Source organism: Crocuta crocuta, unplaced genomic scaffold, assembly GCF_008692635.1.
Source record: "Crocuta crocuta isolate KB4526 unplaced genomic scaffold, BGI_CrCroc_1.0 scaffold67, whole genome shotgun sequence".
Taxonomy (NCBI): domain Eukaryota; kingdom Metazoa; phylum Chordata; class Mammalia; order Carnivora; family Hyaenidae; genus Crocuta; species Crocuta crocuta.
Window position 1 is genome coordinate 2,643,365 of NW_027531896.1, and position 17,544 is coordinate 2,660,908.

At 43.3% G+C, this 17,544-nt stretch overlaps 1 protein-coding gene across 4 annotated transcripts; it reads left to right on the forward strand.

Annotated features, from left to right (window-relative positions):
* Window positions 1-1,793: 1,793 nt before the first annotated feature.
* LOC144239455 (uncharacterized) lies at window positions 1,794-16,199 on the forward strand. Of its 4 annotated transcripts, none has more exons than XR_013337434.1 (7): window positions 1,794-1,843; window positions 4,582-4,999; window positions 6,485-6,569; window positions 7,353-7,479; window positions 9,930-10,043; window positions 11,334-12,595; window positions 16,119-16,173. XR_013337434.1 is itself a non-coding variant. In XM_077773515.1 (7 exons), the coding sequence occupies exons 3-6, from the start codon at window positions 6,537-6,539 to the stop codon at window positions 12,392-12,394; spliced, it is 1,335 nt and encodes a 444-aa protein (XP_077629641.1). In that variant the 5' UTR covers window positions 1,794-1,843; window positions 4,582-4,999; window positions 6,485-6,536; the 3' UTR covers window positions 12,395-12,419; window positions 16,119-16,199. The 4 variants fall into 4 exon arrangements, 3 of the variants coding, with proteins under 3 accessions (XP_077629641.1, XP_077629639.1, XP_077629640.1); XM_077773515.1 differs by having other exon boundaries at window positions 11,334-12,419; window positions 16,119-16,199; XM_077773513.1 differs by lacking the exon at window positions 16,119-16,173 and having other exon boundaries at window positions 11,334-12,707.
* The last annotated feature ends 1,345 nt before the right edge of the window (window positions 16,200-17,544 follow it).

The window sequence follows — 17,544 nt, forward strand, 5'->3', positions numbered from 1 at the left end:
TTGATCTAGTTAACGCATTCTTTTCTATACCCATTAAATTGATCCTCTAATAGCAGTGTAAACTTAACTTCACTTTACACACTAGCAATTTGCTTTTATTGTCTTGCCACTGATTTTTTTTTTTGCATCAAACCATAATCTGATAGAGCAGGGTTTAAATAATTAAAATACTGATGTTAGTCATTACACTAATGACAGTATCTATTAAAAAGAGGAGAAAAGGCCAATAAACAGTATGTAATCAAGTTGGTCACTGCTGCGGGCAACTAAGGTTCAGTCCCACTGGGACCTGGGGAGTCGTGTTGAATGAACCTCAAAATTATCTGCCCTTGAAGTGGGGAGCATTTATATACTGGCTCCCATCCATCATTGGTTAAGTGTTGCCGCATGGACATCAAGGCTTGCTGTAGTCATCCCCTGTGGCAGAGTCAGAGACTAACTCCAGGGAGGAAAGTGAAAAAAATGGATTACGACTGAGGCAAGGGGTTATCTGATTATGTTGGTGCAAATGTGGCTGCTGCAGCATGGCTGGGGTAAAATTGGGGCCAAGAGACTAGGAGGTAGTGCACCCAAGGTGTTTGGTATAAGGGTAGAGAGTGAGCTCATTTAAATATATTGAACTTGAGATGTTTGTGAAATATCCAGACATGTGGCAATGTTCTGCAGGCAAACTGAAGCTGAAAAGAGTGATCTCAGATATATGTATGATACCTGAAACCATATGAGTGGTGGGAAATAGAGACTAGGATCTAGTATAGGTCCTTGAAGAACACTGAGATACAGGCATAAAAAGAGGAAGAGTCCATAAAAGGATAGTGAATAGAAGAGACCAGGGAGGTAAGAGGGGCACTAGGTGAGAGCAGGGTCACAGGAAAGTCTTTGAAGAAAGGGAGTAGTCAAAAAGTATTCAAAGTTGCCAGGTGGTCAAGAAAACCAAAGCATTACCCATTTCCCCCCCTCCCCCCCACCCCCAACANGGTGGCGCCACAGCCATATTGCAATGAATTTGGTTAAGGAATGAGTAGGGCGGGGGCGCCTGGGTGGCTCAGTCGGTTCATGATCTCACGGTTCGTGGTTTCGAGCTCCGGGTCGTCTCTGTGCTGACAGCTCAGAGCCTGGAGGCTGTTTCAGAGTCTGTGTCTCCCTCTCTCTTTGACCCTCCCCTGCTCACGCTGTCTCTCTTTCTCTCTCTCTCAGAAATAAATAAAAGATTTAAAAAAAAAATGTGAACAGGTAAAAGGATGCCTTCAGGTACAGCAGACAGAAAATGCTTCAACTTCTTCAACTTACTTAAGCCTAAAGGGGCTTTATTAACTAATATAATTGCAAAGCCCAGATGTATCTCTCTTTATTGTTCTAATTGGAGAGGACAGTAGAATGAACATGAAGAAAGGAGAATTTGTATGTCTGATTACAGGCAAATACGGGAATTCTCTCTCACGCTTTCTCCCCTCCAGCGACACTCGGAAAGTGAGGGAGATGAAGTAGCAGGTGCCTGAGTTGAGTAGAGGTTGCAAATATTCTCCTGGAGGATAGAAAGTTGTTTCTGAAAATAGAAGCATCCGCGGTAGGGGTCCACCTGGGGCAGGCGAACAGGGCCAGGAAACAGGTTCTTCACTCATCAGGTCCCCTTCATTTTTACTACAAATGTCGCCTTTTGAATGACGTGCACGACTACCTCGCCAGTACCTTAGGGGGCGGAGCCTCCGAAAACAGGAGGGCCTCGAGTTTCCACTAGCCCTGAGAGGCCTTCTGGGAATCGTAGTTTTCCGAGGGCACTTCGCGCAGGCGCCCTAGGGTCCTCGCGCCTAGTGGGGCCGCCGGGAGCCGGTTGGCGCCCAAGGTGAGGACCAGGGGTTGGGTGCGGTGGGAGCGGTGGTGCCGAGAAGAAGGTGTGGAAGGAAGGGCTGGGAAGGAAGTTGGGCTGCGAGGAGCAGTGACGTGAGGGTGGAACCGAAATAGGGTGTTTGGAACTATCGTTGGCCGCTGCTCCCACGCTGACCTTGATCCGACCTGCAGCGGAGAAGGGGAGGAGTCTCCAGCTGCAGGCCCGACGCGACTCAGGGTGATGACATGGGTCGAGGTGAAGTGAGATGTGGGTAGCCCGGCCCCGCAGTGTGAGATGTGCACTGGGGTGCGCTCGGCCGCGCTCCGCAGTGCGTATCTGCCGTGTAGAATGGCGCGTTTCCTCCCGAGGCGGTCCTTGCCCTGCTCACCCGTGCTAGGGGCTCCGTACACCAGGATTGAACTGACTCTGCTGAATCCCGCTGGTCCATCTTTCGCGGAAATCACCTCAATTACTCATTGCTCTCGGTTCCCTGGGCTAGGGCCAGGGTTTCAACCCCTTCACCGCGCTTCTTGGAGCTGTCCAGTGGCGCTCCCTCTTCTGAGAGCTGCTTTCCGACACCAACTGGACTTTCTTCCAAAACTTCGTATTTCAATTAGTCTGCAAATATTTCTTGAGTACTGAATATGTGGAAATAGCCTTCTTAGTGTGAGGAAAGGAAGATTTGACTCTCAAGATTTACCACCTACTTGGAAAGATAAAGATACAAGTAACTGTAGTATAAGGTAGTATATACTGTGTGATTGAATCAGAAATCAGCGTTCAAAGAAGGTGATGACCCCGAGCCTTTGTTTTGTGTTGTGGATTCATTTGGTTATGGATTGGAAAAGAGTTTATGGACTTGGCTGGAAAGATCCATAGCTTATTTTAATGACACTGGCGGGCATCTTAAGATTAATGCCATCTTTTGGTTCTGTGAGCCACACTGGATGCTGTGTCCTCTCTGTACCCCCAGGACTCAAAAGAGCTCTTTTTTTTTTTTAATGTTTTATTTATTTCTAGGAGAGAGAGAGACAGCGCGAGCAGGGGAGGGTCAGAGAGAGAGGGAGTCACAGACTGAAACAGGCTCCAGGCTCTGAGCTGGCAGTCAGCACAGAGCCTGACGCGGGGCTCGAACCCACGAACCGCGAGATCATGACCTAAGCGAAAGTCGGACGCTTAACCGACTAAGCCACCCAGGCGCCCCTCAAAAGAGCTCTTAAGAGGAGAGGTCTGGTAGCAGAACATGAACAACCTGTCTTAGGTCTCTTTGGGTTGCAAATTGCAGAAGCCCAGCTCCAACTAGTATGAGGGGGATTTATTTTGAGGATACTTCGTTAGGTTACAGAACCCCAGGAAAAGACTGCAGTGTGCCTGTAAACTGGAAGCGGGGACAGAACAAATTCAGGACCCTGTCTTAACACCTTGCCTCTACTTCTGTATGTACTCATGTTTCATATTTCCCTGTCACTGCTGACTGGCTTTTTCTGTTCTCAGATGGCATGACAAAATGTGACTGCCAAGGGCTCCCAAGTTTTCATGCCCTCAAGTGGAGCCTCAGGGGAAGAGACTGACCACTTTTTCTTGATTCCACTTCCAGATTCCAGGGCAAGAACTAATTGGTTCAGATGCCAGTCAGCTTTGGCCAGGAAATAGAGTCAGGTTTTATTAATGAATGGATGTGAATAAAGATACTGCCTTGAAAAGTGGGAAGTGTTAGCAGAGCTCCAGAGACAGAACAGTAGCTGCTCATTGGTGCCTGTCACTCACCTTGAAACATGACTACTAAGAAAATTATATAGAGTTGTAGGCCTGTCCTGGCCGTAGTCCATTTCTCTGAGAACTGCTCTTCCTTGCGGTCCTGGGCAATGGCTGAGTGGGCAAAAGGTGGAAACATGATCTAAGGCTCAATTAGGCTCAATGGCTAACAACCAAGAGGGTCTTGAGAATTCTAAGTAGGAGACACAGAGACCATGGCCAGTTAATTGTGGGTGTTAGATCGGTAAGCTCAGGAGGGTTGGGAGTTAAAGACCTCATTGAACCTTCTCTGTACAGAGGAGAATATTCTGAGAACATTCCTCTGAGAGCTCAGAGAACATTCTCTTGGGAGGTGAAGAGGTACAAGACCCATGTAGCCCCTGATGGCTTTGTTCCAGCACCGTTCTCATTTGTGGTCACCTCCAGGCACATGTCAGATGGCCTGCATACACAGAAATTATAAATATAATCTTGCTGTTGACCATTCTAAATGTCCAAGGTATCTAGGTTCTCTATCAAGATACATTGCTCTATCTTGATCTCAAGAACAAGGGATAAAGATGTGTAGCACCATCATTATCCTTCAGTATCCAGCAGTGTACACAAGTCTATTAATTAAAAATAAAAATAAAAGCTGATTGGTAGTAGATCGCCATCATAACTGGAATCCAGAAGATGGTGCCAAATGTGACTTATCCTACTGGTTTGTATGGATTGTATTGCATAGAGTCAGCCTTGGATGAGCACTATTGGGTCCCTGTACCCTCTTTCTTTTTCTACTCTTTTGCCCTCCCTATTGCATCCTGACTACATTTTGCAACAGCCTTTGTAAGAAATCCCTGAGAGAATATTATTCTGGCATTCCCTGTGGGCAAGTTTGAGAAGATCATTGTTCCTGGCTCTACTCCAGGAAGGATTTTTCAGATTCTCTGACTAATACTTCTATTAGATAAATGAATCTTTCTCTTGAGAATAGTATTACCACTTATGTCTTCCAGGTACCACTTATGTCTCTTCCAATCTGTTATGTCACAGATTGTCTCGATATCAGGCCCAAAGATCAGTAGACCTGGAGAGAAGAAGACAGAGATTCTTCTTGTTCCGGATGTAGAGTTACTCCGTGTGATCTGTCTTCACTTTTTGATGTTTGATTGCTGAGCTTTTAAGACTCACCCCTCCTTCTTGCCCTTGTGTTTCACACCTGGACCATCTGATAAGGAAGTCTGAATGCTCTCTCCTTGGGCATCGGCGGGAGATTCCAGTCACCCGAGCCCCTTCCTGTGGGCATGTGGGAACGCTCACCCTGGCCCTCCCCACTAACCACAATAACGACCAGGCTGTTCTTTCCTTGGTCTCTTAAGCTATTTTGGACCTGCTTGAGAGACCTGCCCTGCTCTCTCCAGAGCCCTCAATTATGTAAGTAATAAGCCTTTTTATATACTTGGTCTGTGTTTCTGCGTATGGCATCCTCATTCTCAATATTGAAACCAAACTTCAGGTGGGGTCTGTGTGTGTCTGCAGGTGACCATTGCACTCTGGACACCCTAGCTCTCTAGCTAATCCTTTATTTCCCATGGTCTTCTGTGAAGCCAGCCAGTGCTGTAAGGGCAGTGGTCAGTCAGTCCATCCTGGTTGGTCCTGCTGCCCTTTTTCTCTTGCTGGAAAAGCAACTATATTCAGTCCTGGACTGAATTGAATAGCTGGGTGTCATTTCACATATAGCCTCCTAGTTCTGTGGAAACTTTATAAATGACTCTAACAGGGGCCTCTGGCTGGTTCAGTCAGGAGCTAGCGACTCTTGATCTCGGGGTCATGAGTTTAAGCCTCACATTGGGTAGAGAGATTACTAAAAAAATGATAATAAACTTAAAAAAAAAATGACTCTAACCAAAAAAGATGACCCTAAAGGAAACTGGAATTTCTAGCATGTGGTGGTTTTGACTCTGTTTCTTTCTTTTTTTTTTTTTTAAGTTTGTTTATTTTTGAGAGAGAAAAAGAGTGCAAGCATATACATGTTAATGGGGGAGGAACAGAGAGAGGGGGAGAGAGAGAATCCCAAGCAGGCTCTGCACTGTCAGAGCCGAGCCCGAGTCAGGGCTCAATCTCAGAAACCGTGAGATCATGACCTGAGCTGAAATCAAGAGCCAGATGCTTAACCAACTGAGTCACCTAGGTGCTCCTGACTCAGTTTCTTGATTGGATGGGACCCAGTCACTTCTTGAACCTGTACTTGGGACCTTTGACAGTAAGGATGGAATTAGGACAGGAAGCCCTTGATATTCATCCCAGTAGGGGCCACAAATGTCATGAGGCCTAGATGCTGTTTTATTACAGAATCTTTATAATGCCTATTGTATCCTAAAAATAACGCCTTAGTTTGGTTGAACATATTTCTGGTCCTTAGAACTAAACAAAACTTGACTAATACACTAATACACGAATTTGCTTTTACTTTCTTATCCTTGACCATATAGGCTACAGATAAGCTTTTTAAAAAATGCTAGTGTAAGCATCCTCCTGGTCATCTTCAATTTAAAAGTCAAATTGAGTTATTCATTAAGTTGCTTGTTTATGTCAAAATACTACAGAGCATGATGCTTATTATAAATTTATAAAATGGAGTAAAAATCAACTTCAGTGTTAATGATTTGATTTTTAATAGTTTTCTGATACGGGAACAGAGCTCTGTTCCCAGGAAGCTGCTAACTCAGGAACAGAGTTGTGGCAATCTCCCTAATTTCCATCTCCTGGGAAAAGGTGAATTTACTTCCGGGCTTGCCTTGGTCTTAGTAGGGTATTGAGCATAAGGGCTGTTTCACACCTAATGGATATGTAGAGATTTTTAGTCTGAGTCAGACAACTACAAAATGAGAGTGGTCTCTTTTCTTGTTCCTTCTCTAGCTCTGCCAACTCTGGCCTGGGCCTTTTCCAAGAGGTCATAGAAGAGGAGAGAATGGCAGCTGTACCCCTAACAGCCAGATGCCAGGTGAGTTGGTCCTTCTTCAGTCCAGAGCTTCCTTGCCAGCCTTGGAGATTGGTCCCATTTTGGCAGAAGTGGGGCTCTGTAGAGAACACTAGTACCCTTTCTGGCTTCAGATTCTCTCCTGTCTGACCATACAACAAAGCCGTAGGGATCTTCTGTCTGAATGGCCCGTCATAAAGCCTTGGTGACCAGCCCCATCATGTGTTTTGTAATGGTCGGGGAGCAGAGGATTGAGGCAGCTCTGCCGTTAGCAATGAGCTCAGGGAGTGCTTAGAGAACTTTCATGAGAATATAAAAACTCTGAATCCTCTAGTCTGGAATGTTATCTTCCTATCAAAGGGACACCACACTTTTTATCCTTTTTCTTCAGTTTGAGTTCTTAAAAGTATCCTTTGTTCTTTGTACACTCATCATAGATCTCCCCTTGACTTGAGAACCAGTTGTTCAAGCAAGGACCTCATGGATCCATGAGTGTTAGAGCTGAAAAGGAATTTAAAGATCATCTAATCTAATTCCTTAACTTATAGTTTAAAAAATTGAGGTCAGTAACGTTGTCCCTGAAGTTCGGACGCTCTGTCATGGATGTGATGACATGAGGCCATCACCAAGAGTTTCATGCTTCAGGTCACAGACCTATACCTCTTACTTAAAATATCCAGGGCACTTACATCGTCAAAACTATTTCTTTTTTATTCCATATGTCTTCCAGTGCTGTAGTCTTTACTCTTCCTCAGTGAGACATAAAAGAAGGCACATAGATGAGTAAGAACATATTTGTCTTTTCAGAAGTCACTCAAGTTTAAGGATGTGGCTGTGAAGTTCTCAAAGGATGAGTGGAAGCAGCTGGTCCCTACTCAGAGGGCTCTTTACAGGGAGGTGATGCTGGAGAATTATCAAGGTTTTGTTTCTTTGGGTAAGCATGACTCTTCAATGACTGCCATTGGGTGTGTGTGTAAAGAATATGGTCCTTCTTTTTTTTTTTTTTTTTAAGTTTATTTATTTTTGAGAGAGAGAGAGAGAGAGAGAGCACAAGCAGGGGAGGGGGCAGAGAGAGAGGGAGAAAGCAGACTTCATGCTCAGTGTGGAGCCCAATGTGGGGCTTACTGCTGTTAAATCATGACCTGAACCAAAATCAAGAGTTGGACACTTAACCAACTGAGCCACCGAGGTGGCCCTTCTTTTCTTACTGGGGCAGAATTGTACATCTTCAGATAGATCCCTAACAAGGGTATGAGTGGTTTGTGAGTTTATTTGCCTTTTGTTGTTTGTATTTTACTAATGGCTGTCAGTACTGTCAGTAAATGGCCTTCTTGATATGGATAGAGTTTGAAGGATAAGTGAAGTTTGGTCTGAGACCCCAGCTTTAAGCAAAAAATTGTGTTATATAAAATGGAAGATGAGGGGCGCCAGGGTGGCTCCGTCAGTTGAGTGTCCGACTTCGGCTCAGGTCATGTTCTCAAGGTTCGTGGGTTCGAGCCCCGTGTCAGGCTCTATGGTGAAAACTAGCTCAGAGCCTGGAGCCTGTTTCAGATTCTGTATCTCCTTCTCTGAACCTCCCCTGTTCATGCTGTCTCTCTCACTTTCTGTCTCAGAAATAAATAACATTAAAAAAAATAAAATGGAAAATGGGTACCCCATTTCTGGGAATTGTCCCAAGGGGGGGATAATATCAGATAAATGTTTATCCCTGTTTTGCTTAAAATTGTGAAACAATGGAAACAACACAGTTACTTGATAGTAGAGATTTAGGTAAATAAATCATTGTATATCCATAATGGACACCAGTATAGTATGGGCCTTGACCGTGAATGATGTTTATAGAGTTAGAAAGATATTAATGTTATATTGTTAAATAATAAAAGCAGGATGCAAAATGATTGGAACCTGAGTACATTTACAACATATATCTATATGCATAGAAAAAGTCTGGAAGAATCTACACCAAAATTTTACCCCTAATTGTCTTTGACTAATAGACTCACAAGTGACTTTTTCTCTTTTTTATATTTCTTAATTGTCTATAATGAACATTTCATATTTTTTAATGTTTATTCATTTTGAGAGAGAGAGCATGAGCAGGGGAGGGACAGAGAGAGAGGGAGAGAGAATCCCAAGCAGGCTTTGTGCTGTCAGCAAACAGCCCATCATGGGGCTTGATCCTACAAACCATGAAATCATGACCTGAGCCAAAATCAAGAGTCAGACACTTAACCAACTAAGTCACCCAGGCACCCCAAACATAACGTATTTTTAAAACTATAAAGATGAGGAAACATTTTTAAATGCATAAAGTGATTAACATCGTATTTAGTATGGCAGGTACCTCAGTAGGGGAAGGGAGAGGGGATGAGGGAGTGGCTTCCATTTTAGTGGGGGTTTTTTAATATTTTTTATTTATTTCCGAGAGAGAGAGAGACAGCGTGAGCAGGGGAGGGTCAGAGAGAGAAGGACACATAGAATCTGAAGCAGGCTCCAGGCCCTGAGCTAGCTGTCAGCACAGAGCCCAATGCAGGTCTCAAACCCACGAACCATGAGATCATGACCTGAGTTGAAGTCGGATGCTTAACCAACTGAGCCACGCAGGTGCCCCCAATTTTAGTGTTAAGTTAGATGGTAGGTTCATAGCTTTTCGTTTTAGTCTTTATACTTTTTGTATGTCTTAAACATTTAGTAATGCCTTTTAAAACATAAATATAGAAAATTTATGTATGTCACTATATAAATGTTTTATATATATATGACATAATGTTTTATATATATATAACATTTATAAATGTCATTACTTTAAATCATTGAAAGCCAAAGACATTTAAGTCATTTTTTAAGGATTTATAAAAAATTGTTCACTGATATTTTTAGTTTTAAGTGTTTAATATTAACTGCACATAAGTTGAGTAACATTTCTTAAACTATTCCAGTTTGATTTGTAGTTGCATCAAATTCAGTATAATTGCACAGAAGTATAATTAAAGGATACAAATCTATTATTTAAAAAACTACAAAAGAAGATGAGGTAGCTTCTTCACCTTAGTTCCTTAAGGTACAGAACCTTCTCCATATTCCACTTCTCTAAGCTAAGAATTTTCCCTCAACTCTTATGAATACTAGTTCCATCTTGGGGAGGTTCCTACAGCCGAGAAAAATTAGTGAACTACTTCAATAGATCTAATTCAGGTTTTCTAGAAAGTCAGTACTGACTTCCCTTCAGAGCAGAAGAATTAGTATCTTATTTCCGAAAGTGGCATATGATTTTTGGATACTGCCATTTTCCTCTCTAGAGATTAAGCGGATTTTATTAAACCCTGGGATGGTTGTGAATTTCTATCCCAAACAGCCATTTCTTATTTTGTCCTTTGTGAGCAGGACTTCTTGTTCCTAAACCTGATGTGATTTTCCAGTTGAAGAGAGGTGAAGAGCCGTGGAAACTTGATTTTCAGGAAGACGAAGAAAGAGAAGTCCCAGGAAGTACTTTCTTAGGTATGTGTGAACTAGGCAGATAGGATTTCGATAGAGCATTCATTCACTTGCAGAGACCACTCCTCGGATCTCATAGGCCTGTGGAGATGTCCACTGCTGTTCTGAGCCTTTGTCTGGAACACTCATCCTCCAGATAGCCATGTGGCTTTCCTGTCACCTTTTTCACGGTTTTGCACAAATGTTCTGCCTTCTCAGTCAGGCCTGCCCCGATGACCATATCTTTCATTGAAATCGCTCCATCACATTCCTCCTCCCCTGCCCCTGTACTACCTAACTCTCTTCCCAGGTCAGTCTTCCTAACATTACTATATTTTTAATTCTTTATTTTGTTTAGTGTCTGTCCATACCTACCTTCTGATTAAAATGTAAACTCCATCCGAGGTTTTATGTTGTTCACTACTGCATCCCCAGTGTTTAGAATAGTACCTGGTATGTAGCACACACTCAGGTATTTATCAGATGAATGAACAGGTAGCAAGGTCCTACCTGTTGAGTTTTGGGGGAGGGGGTCGGGGGAAGGTTGAGATCTATTTATATTTAACTCTGATAACACTTATTTTGTCTTTCCTACTTAGCCTTTACCATATCTCCTTCCTCTTCCTTTAAAAACCATTCAGTAGTCACTGACAAGCTCACTTTCTCAGGTCCTAGCTGGTCTTTTTACTGATTGTCTACCATTTGAACTCATTGACATGTAATAAACCGCCTAGTCATTTCCATGCTTCTTTGTGTATTGCCTATTTTTCTGCATGTATGTCTCCCTGAAATGATCTTTTGGCTGTTCACATGGTTAATGTATCTTTCAGAGCTCAGCTTAACTGTCACTTGTCGATGACCATTCTTAAGTTTTCCCTCTAAAGAAGACCCCACTCCAACTTCCATTCATTAGTTTCTTCACTGGACTTACCACCATCTGTTGTATTTTATTTATTTTTTCTTTGTTTCCTGTCGTGTAGAATATAAGCATCATGAGGGCAGGGACCATGTCTGTCTTGTTCATTAGAGTCCCAATGACTTCTGTGCCTAGCATTTTGTGGACACCTGGAAAGTAGCTAACGAATGAATAACTGAAACTTGTTTAGTGGGCTAAATGCCCACCTTCCACTTCTCCTCTCTGTTCCTCTGTTTTTCTCTGCCATTTTTCAGCCTCTCTGTGATGCTTTTCTTTTTTGGAGGAGACACCAGTAAACCAGGATGTATTTTGTATTCATTCTTTTCTTAACAGTGATAATGTTCTCTTTCTCACTAGCACTAGGACCCAGTTATATCTATATTTTCTATTTGTTTTAGTCCAGAATGCTAGACTTGAGAGCTGGGACTCAACTCAAAGCCAGGATATATCTAAGAAAGGAACGTTGCAAAAGACATTAATGAAAAAACTCAGAAAAGATGGTCCTCTGGGTCCTGTATTTGGCTCAGAAAACCTCAGGGGCACAAAGAGAGAACATTTATCAGGGGAGACTTGGAAGGAATCCTCCTCCAAAGAGAAGGACTCCAGGAAAAGATCCACTCCTGCCAAGAAAACCAACAGCAAGGGGAGAAACTTTGAATGCGGCATATGCGGGAAGACCTTATATAACCACTTATCCCTCACTCGCCATCAAAGGACTCACACCGGAGAGAAGCCCTATAACTGTAAAGAATGTGGGAAAGCCTTCAGCTATAGAAGTAGTCTTAAGAAACATCTGATGTCTCACACTGGGAAGAGCCCCTTTGAATGCAACGAATGTGGGAAAACTTTCTATGACCGATTAAGCCTTACTGAACATCAGCGAACTCATACCGGGGAGAAGCCCTTTACATGTAACGAATGTGGCAAGGCCTTCTTTGTCCGCTCCTCTTTTACTCGCCATCAGAGAATTCATACTGGAGAAAGTCCATATGAGTGTACAGAATGTGGGAAATCCTTCAGCCAGAGAAGCATCCTGGCTCGCCACAGGCTCACTCACACTGGAGAGCGGCCTTATGAATGCAAGGGCTGTGGCAAAGCCCTGTTTGACCGCTCCTCCCTCATTCGCCACCGGAGGGCACACACTGGAGAGACTCCTTTTGAATGTAAGGAGTGTGGGAAAGTTTTCTTTGACCGCTCGTCCCTTAACCAGCATCAGAAAATTCATAGTGGAGACAAGCCCTATAAATGCACTGAATGTGGGAAAGCCTTCCTCCAGAAAAGACGACTTACTCAGCATCAGAGAGTGCACACTGGAGAGAAGCCCTACGAGTGCAGCGTGTGTGGGAAGGTGTTCAGCTGCAAGTCATCCATCATCCAGCATCAGCGACGCTATGCCAGGCAGGCCTCAGGATATCATAGAGGGGCTCCCGCCCGGCAAGGGGCCCCCATAGAGACTTAAGCTGCTTGTATTCAAGATAATGAAGGTTTGTGTTTGAGCACCTTCTAACTACTGCTTATTCTCATGTCTCTATTTGGTACTAGAAGCTCCGTAAATCGTCTTAATGGGCCATGCCATGGACTTCCACTGGGGTGCCTCATACGCTATATAATACTCCAAAGATCCCCACATTGGTCAGAAGCTCTCCAATTGAGATGTTTTGTAAGTGTTTGAAGGGGACCCAAAGATAAGCATCATATGTTTATATTTATTTATTTATAATTATTATTTTTTTAAATTCTAGACCACTCCATAAGAACAGGAACTATTTCATATCTGTGTGCTGCCATGACTCCGGTGTGATGTCTGCCACTTATTACATATTTTCTCAATGAATGAATACCTGTCTACTCATGAGAACTTGAGTCCTCAACCAAAAGCACTTTCTAGAACTAGAAACTTAAGAAAATTAACATGAAGCTAATACATATGTAGGACTGTAAATACCTTCATGATGATTGTGCTCTTAATCTACTCTTTGAGGTTCCTGGAGCCCCGGTTTGGGTATGTCCTTGTTCTTCACGCAGGACCCTTAATTTCCCCAAACTTTGGCTCTTCTGCCCTCTAATCTGACCTTTGGTCTCTAGTAGACTAACTCATCACCCTGGTTTCTAGGTTAGTGGTTGCTTTTTTTGTGTTATATCTGTTTAGTCTCGTTGATAACTAAAATTCCTTAGTGTGGCTCTGCCATTCCATTCGTACTCTGAATATAATACCTCCCCTTTCTCATAATGTATTCAGGTATAAATGGTGAAGGGAAACATATTTATGCCAAAAATTCTCAGTCTATTCGCAAGCCAGCTGTGGCAGCTGGGTGGGGTTCCAGGCTGAAGAAGTCAGCCACAGTGAACCAGGATATGGTGCTATGTCTCATCTCTAAGAATATCACAAAGCAAAGTTAACTCCAGGCATAGCTCATCCGTGAGTACTCATCCTTTAGTACTAAAGCAGCAGACATGAGGATGTACCTGAGAGCCAGGCCACCAGGTCCTATTAGACATGATGTCTTTCTTGCCCTCAACATCAGCATCTTTCCCTCAAAATGCAATATCCACACCTACACAGTGGAGACATAGATTTGCTTCCTCACACCTACATCTTGAGAATTCCTGCTTAGTAATAAAGCAGTAATTCCATAGAGCAGCTGAGAGAACATGAGCACCAAGATGAGGAGGACAGGTTCTCATGTCTAGGTGGTTTTTTTTTTTTTAAAAAAGCACAGTTATTTTCTCCCCCCCCCCCTTTTTTTTAAGTAGGCTACACACCCAGTGTTGGGCTTGAACTCACAACCCTGAGATTAAGAGTTGCACACTTGGGGCACCTGGGTGGCTCAGTCAGTTAAGTGTCTAACTCTTGGTTTTGGCTTAGGTTTGTGATCTCCCAGTTCGTGAGTTTGAGCCCTGCATCAGGCTCCATGCTGATAGTGTAGAGCCTGCTTGGGTCTCTCTCTCTCTCTCTCTCTCTCAAAATAAATAAACTTAAAAAAAAAAAAAGAGTNGAATACCTGTCTACTCATGAGAACTTGAGTCCTCAACCAAAAGCACTTTCTAGAACTAGAAACTTAAGAAAATTAACATGAAGCTAATACATATGTAGGACTGTAAATACCTTCATGATGATTGTGCTCTTAATCTACTCTTTGAGGTTCCTGGAGCCCCGGTTTGGGTATGTCCTTGTTCTTCACGCAGGACCCTTAATTTCCCCAAACTTTGGCTCTTCTGCCCTCTAATCTGACCTTTGGTCTCTAGTAGACTAACTCATCACCCTGGTTTCTAGGTTAGTGGTTGCTTTTTTTGTGTTATATCTGTTTAGTCTCGTTGATAACTAAAATTCCTTAGTGTGGCTCTGCCATTCCATTCGTACTCTGAATATAATACCTCCCCTTTCTCATAATGTATTCAGGTATAAATGGTGAAGGGAAACATATTTATGCCAAAAATTCTCAGTCTATTCGCAAGCCAGCTGTGGCAGCTGGGTGGGGTTCCAGGCTGAAGAAGTCAGCCACAGTGAACCAGGATATGGTGCTATGTCTCATCTCTAAGAATATCACAAAGCAAAGTTAACTCCAGGCATAGCTCATCCGTGAGTACTCATCCTTTAGTACTAAAGCAGCAGACATGAGGATGTACCTGAGAGCCAGGCCACCAGGTCCTATTAGACATGATGTCTTTCTTGCCCTCAACATCAGCATCTTTCCCTCAAAATGCAATATCCACACCTACACAGTGGAGACATAGATTTGCTTCCTCACACCTACATCTTGAGAATTCCTGCTTAGTAATAAAGCAGTAATTCCATAGAGCAGCTGAGAGAACATGAGCACCAAGATGAGGAGGACAGGTTCTCATGTCTAGGTGGTTTTTTTTTTTTTAAAAAAGCACAGTTATTTTCTCCCCCCCCCCCCTTTTTTTTTATTAGGATANAACCCTGAGATTAAGAGTTGCACACTTGGGGCACCTGGGTGGCTCAGTCAGTTAAGTGTCTAACTCTTGGTTTTGGCTTAGGTTTGTGATCTCCCAGTTCGTGAGTTTGAGCCCTGCATCAGGCTCCATGCTGATAGTGTAGAGCCTGCTTGGGTCTCTCTCTCTCTCTCTCTCTCTCAAAATAAATAAACTTAAAAAAAAAAAAGAGTCACATGCTCTAAGAGTCACACCAACTAAGCCAGCTAGGCACTCCTGCTTTAATTTCTTGTACCATATTGGCCTTACAATGGATGAAGGATAGAGAATGAGCATGGCACTCTCTTCTTTAGTCTTGTTAATGGGCCGGAATCTGGAACCTTAGAAAGGACAAATGGAGTTAATAGTGAAGCCCAGTAGCAGAGGCCACAAAACAATCTGTCCCCATGATGACCAAAGATCTGATGTCCAACCTGTTAAACATGCTATAGGTATCTTGTAGAGATGTGGATTCCTTTCCTTCACACATGTGTATAAAACATATGCGAAGTATGCAGAAGAGACAATTGACCAAATAGCCTAGGATCACCTTATTGAGCCACTTTCTAGAACCTCATGATTAAGGAACCTTGCAATAGCTAAAGTGTTGATAATAAGCATTGACTACTGCTTACTGTGGCAGAAGCTGTTAGTTGCCTAAATTGTAGTCCTACTTTTCTTCATCCTTAACAATAGGAAATCCAAGTCTCTTCTGAGCACAGTAGAGCGCCCAGCTTTATTTCTCAGCCTGTCTTGTAGTGAGGTATGACTAGTCGGGCCAATGAAATAGTGATATATCAAATGTGAGGCCAATAGTATATTGATGTATCAAATATCAAGCAAATGATATGTTAACATAATTGGAATTTGTTGGAAAGGACTTTTGGAAAGGCATGTTGAAAGGGAGGGGCAGCTAAGAAACCTTCTTTTGCCTTTGCCCTTCCCTTCTTTTCTACCTGGAATGTGGATTTAGTGGCTGGAGTTTCAGCAGCCATCTTGTGACTTTGAGGATATGAGCCATTCCTGAAGGATAGGAAAGGAGAAAAACAGAAGCCATCTGGTTCCTTGATGATCTTATGGGGACTCCATACCAGCTCTGGACTGCCTACTCCTAATCTTAGATGAGAGAAAATAAACCCTTATGTATTTAACCATTACATTCACAGCCAAAGGAAATTTCTGTTAGAAGTTTATGGGCAGAAGGAATTTAACTGATCAGATTCCTCCCGTTTACCTCACGTTTTCAGGTTGCTTCATCCAGCCACCCCTAGGGAGGCCAGATCCCCAGCCCTTATGTGGCACTTCAGCAAGCCTGGAAGAGGTGCAAGGAACCAGAAGCTTGAGCTGTGCAGTTGTTTGGCCTATGGCAAGGGGGAGAGACTGGCACTCCCAGGCAGCTAACCGTCCAGCTGAAGGTGGTGCCATCAAATGTCTGAGGGAGGTCACAGGCTCTGGCAGCCGAGCTGGAGCAGAGAGCTGAGGGTATGTGCCCAAAGGTGACATGTCACATAACGAGGTACATGACTCAGGCCTGATTTATTGCCTTTGCTATTTCACTCCCAAGCTTGATTGCCTGTCTCATATCTGCCTTCTTCTCTCAGTACCCGAGACCTTGAGCACATCTCTCTTCTGTTGAATCTCATGTCCCTGAAACCTCCTTCTGTTTGCCACCCAAATTCTACCTTTACATTTCCAGTTTTGCCCTCTTCCAAGGTCAGCTAAAGGATTTCTTTTGTATCCTCTGCGTATCCTTTGATATCTCTCTGCATATCAACTTTCACATCAAAATAAATGACCCTTAAAGGCACTGTAGCTTCTTAAGGAATGCGAAGATGCGTTCCTGGTGGGGTGTTGTGGCAAACTCAGACTAAAAGGAAACAGAAGCCCTCAGTAAATTTAGGAAAACTCAAGGACAATCCACCTTAAGAGACAACGGGGACTCATTGGGGATTTTTATCTTAAAGTGTTCCAACACCACTCTACTGTGGGACACCAGTTTATGTGCCTGGGCCAGCTGGTAGTGTCCAGGGCTACAATATTTCTAAAGTAGGGTCTCTCAGGGACCTGGGTGGTTCAGTCAGTTACGTGTCTGACTCTTCATTTCCGCGCAGGTCATATCTCATGGTTCGTGAGATCGAGCCCCACTTGGGGCTCCGTGCTGACAGCTCCTTGCTCCCCCCTCCCCCACTCTCTCTGCCTCCCCAATTCTAAACAAAAAAACAAGTAAACAAACAAAAACCCCAAACTTTAAAGTAGGGCCTCTGTAAATAAAAGGAGGGTTACAAAGGAAGTCCAAGTTTTCCAAAAGCACCCAAATGAAAGCCAAGAAAAGCAATGAGGACAGTATTAGTTTCAGGCATTTGTACCTTCTTGCAAGTACAGAGGATATACTCAGTTATTGTTTATCCAAGTAGCAGTAAATACTCTGGGATACTCCTCCCATGTTTAATCTGTGGTGTTGGAAGACCCCCAATAAACAAAACTATGTGTTTGAAATAGATAAATGCTATGGACAAAAATAAGCTATGGACAAAGATAAATAAGTGGTCAGAGAAGGCTTCACAAAGAAGGGGAACAAAGGCCTGGAGGTGAGAGACAAGCTCGGTGGATACCTGTATTTACCCAGGATGTCTGTCCAGGCAGAGAAACAGCACAAAGGCTTCACTCAATTGA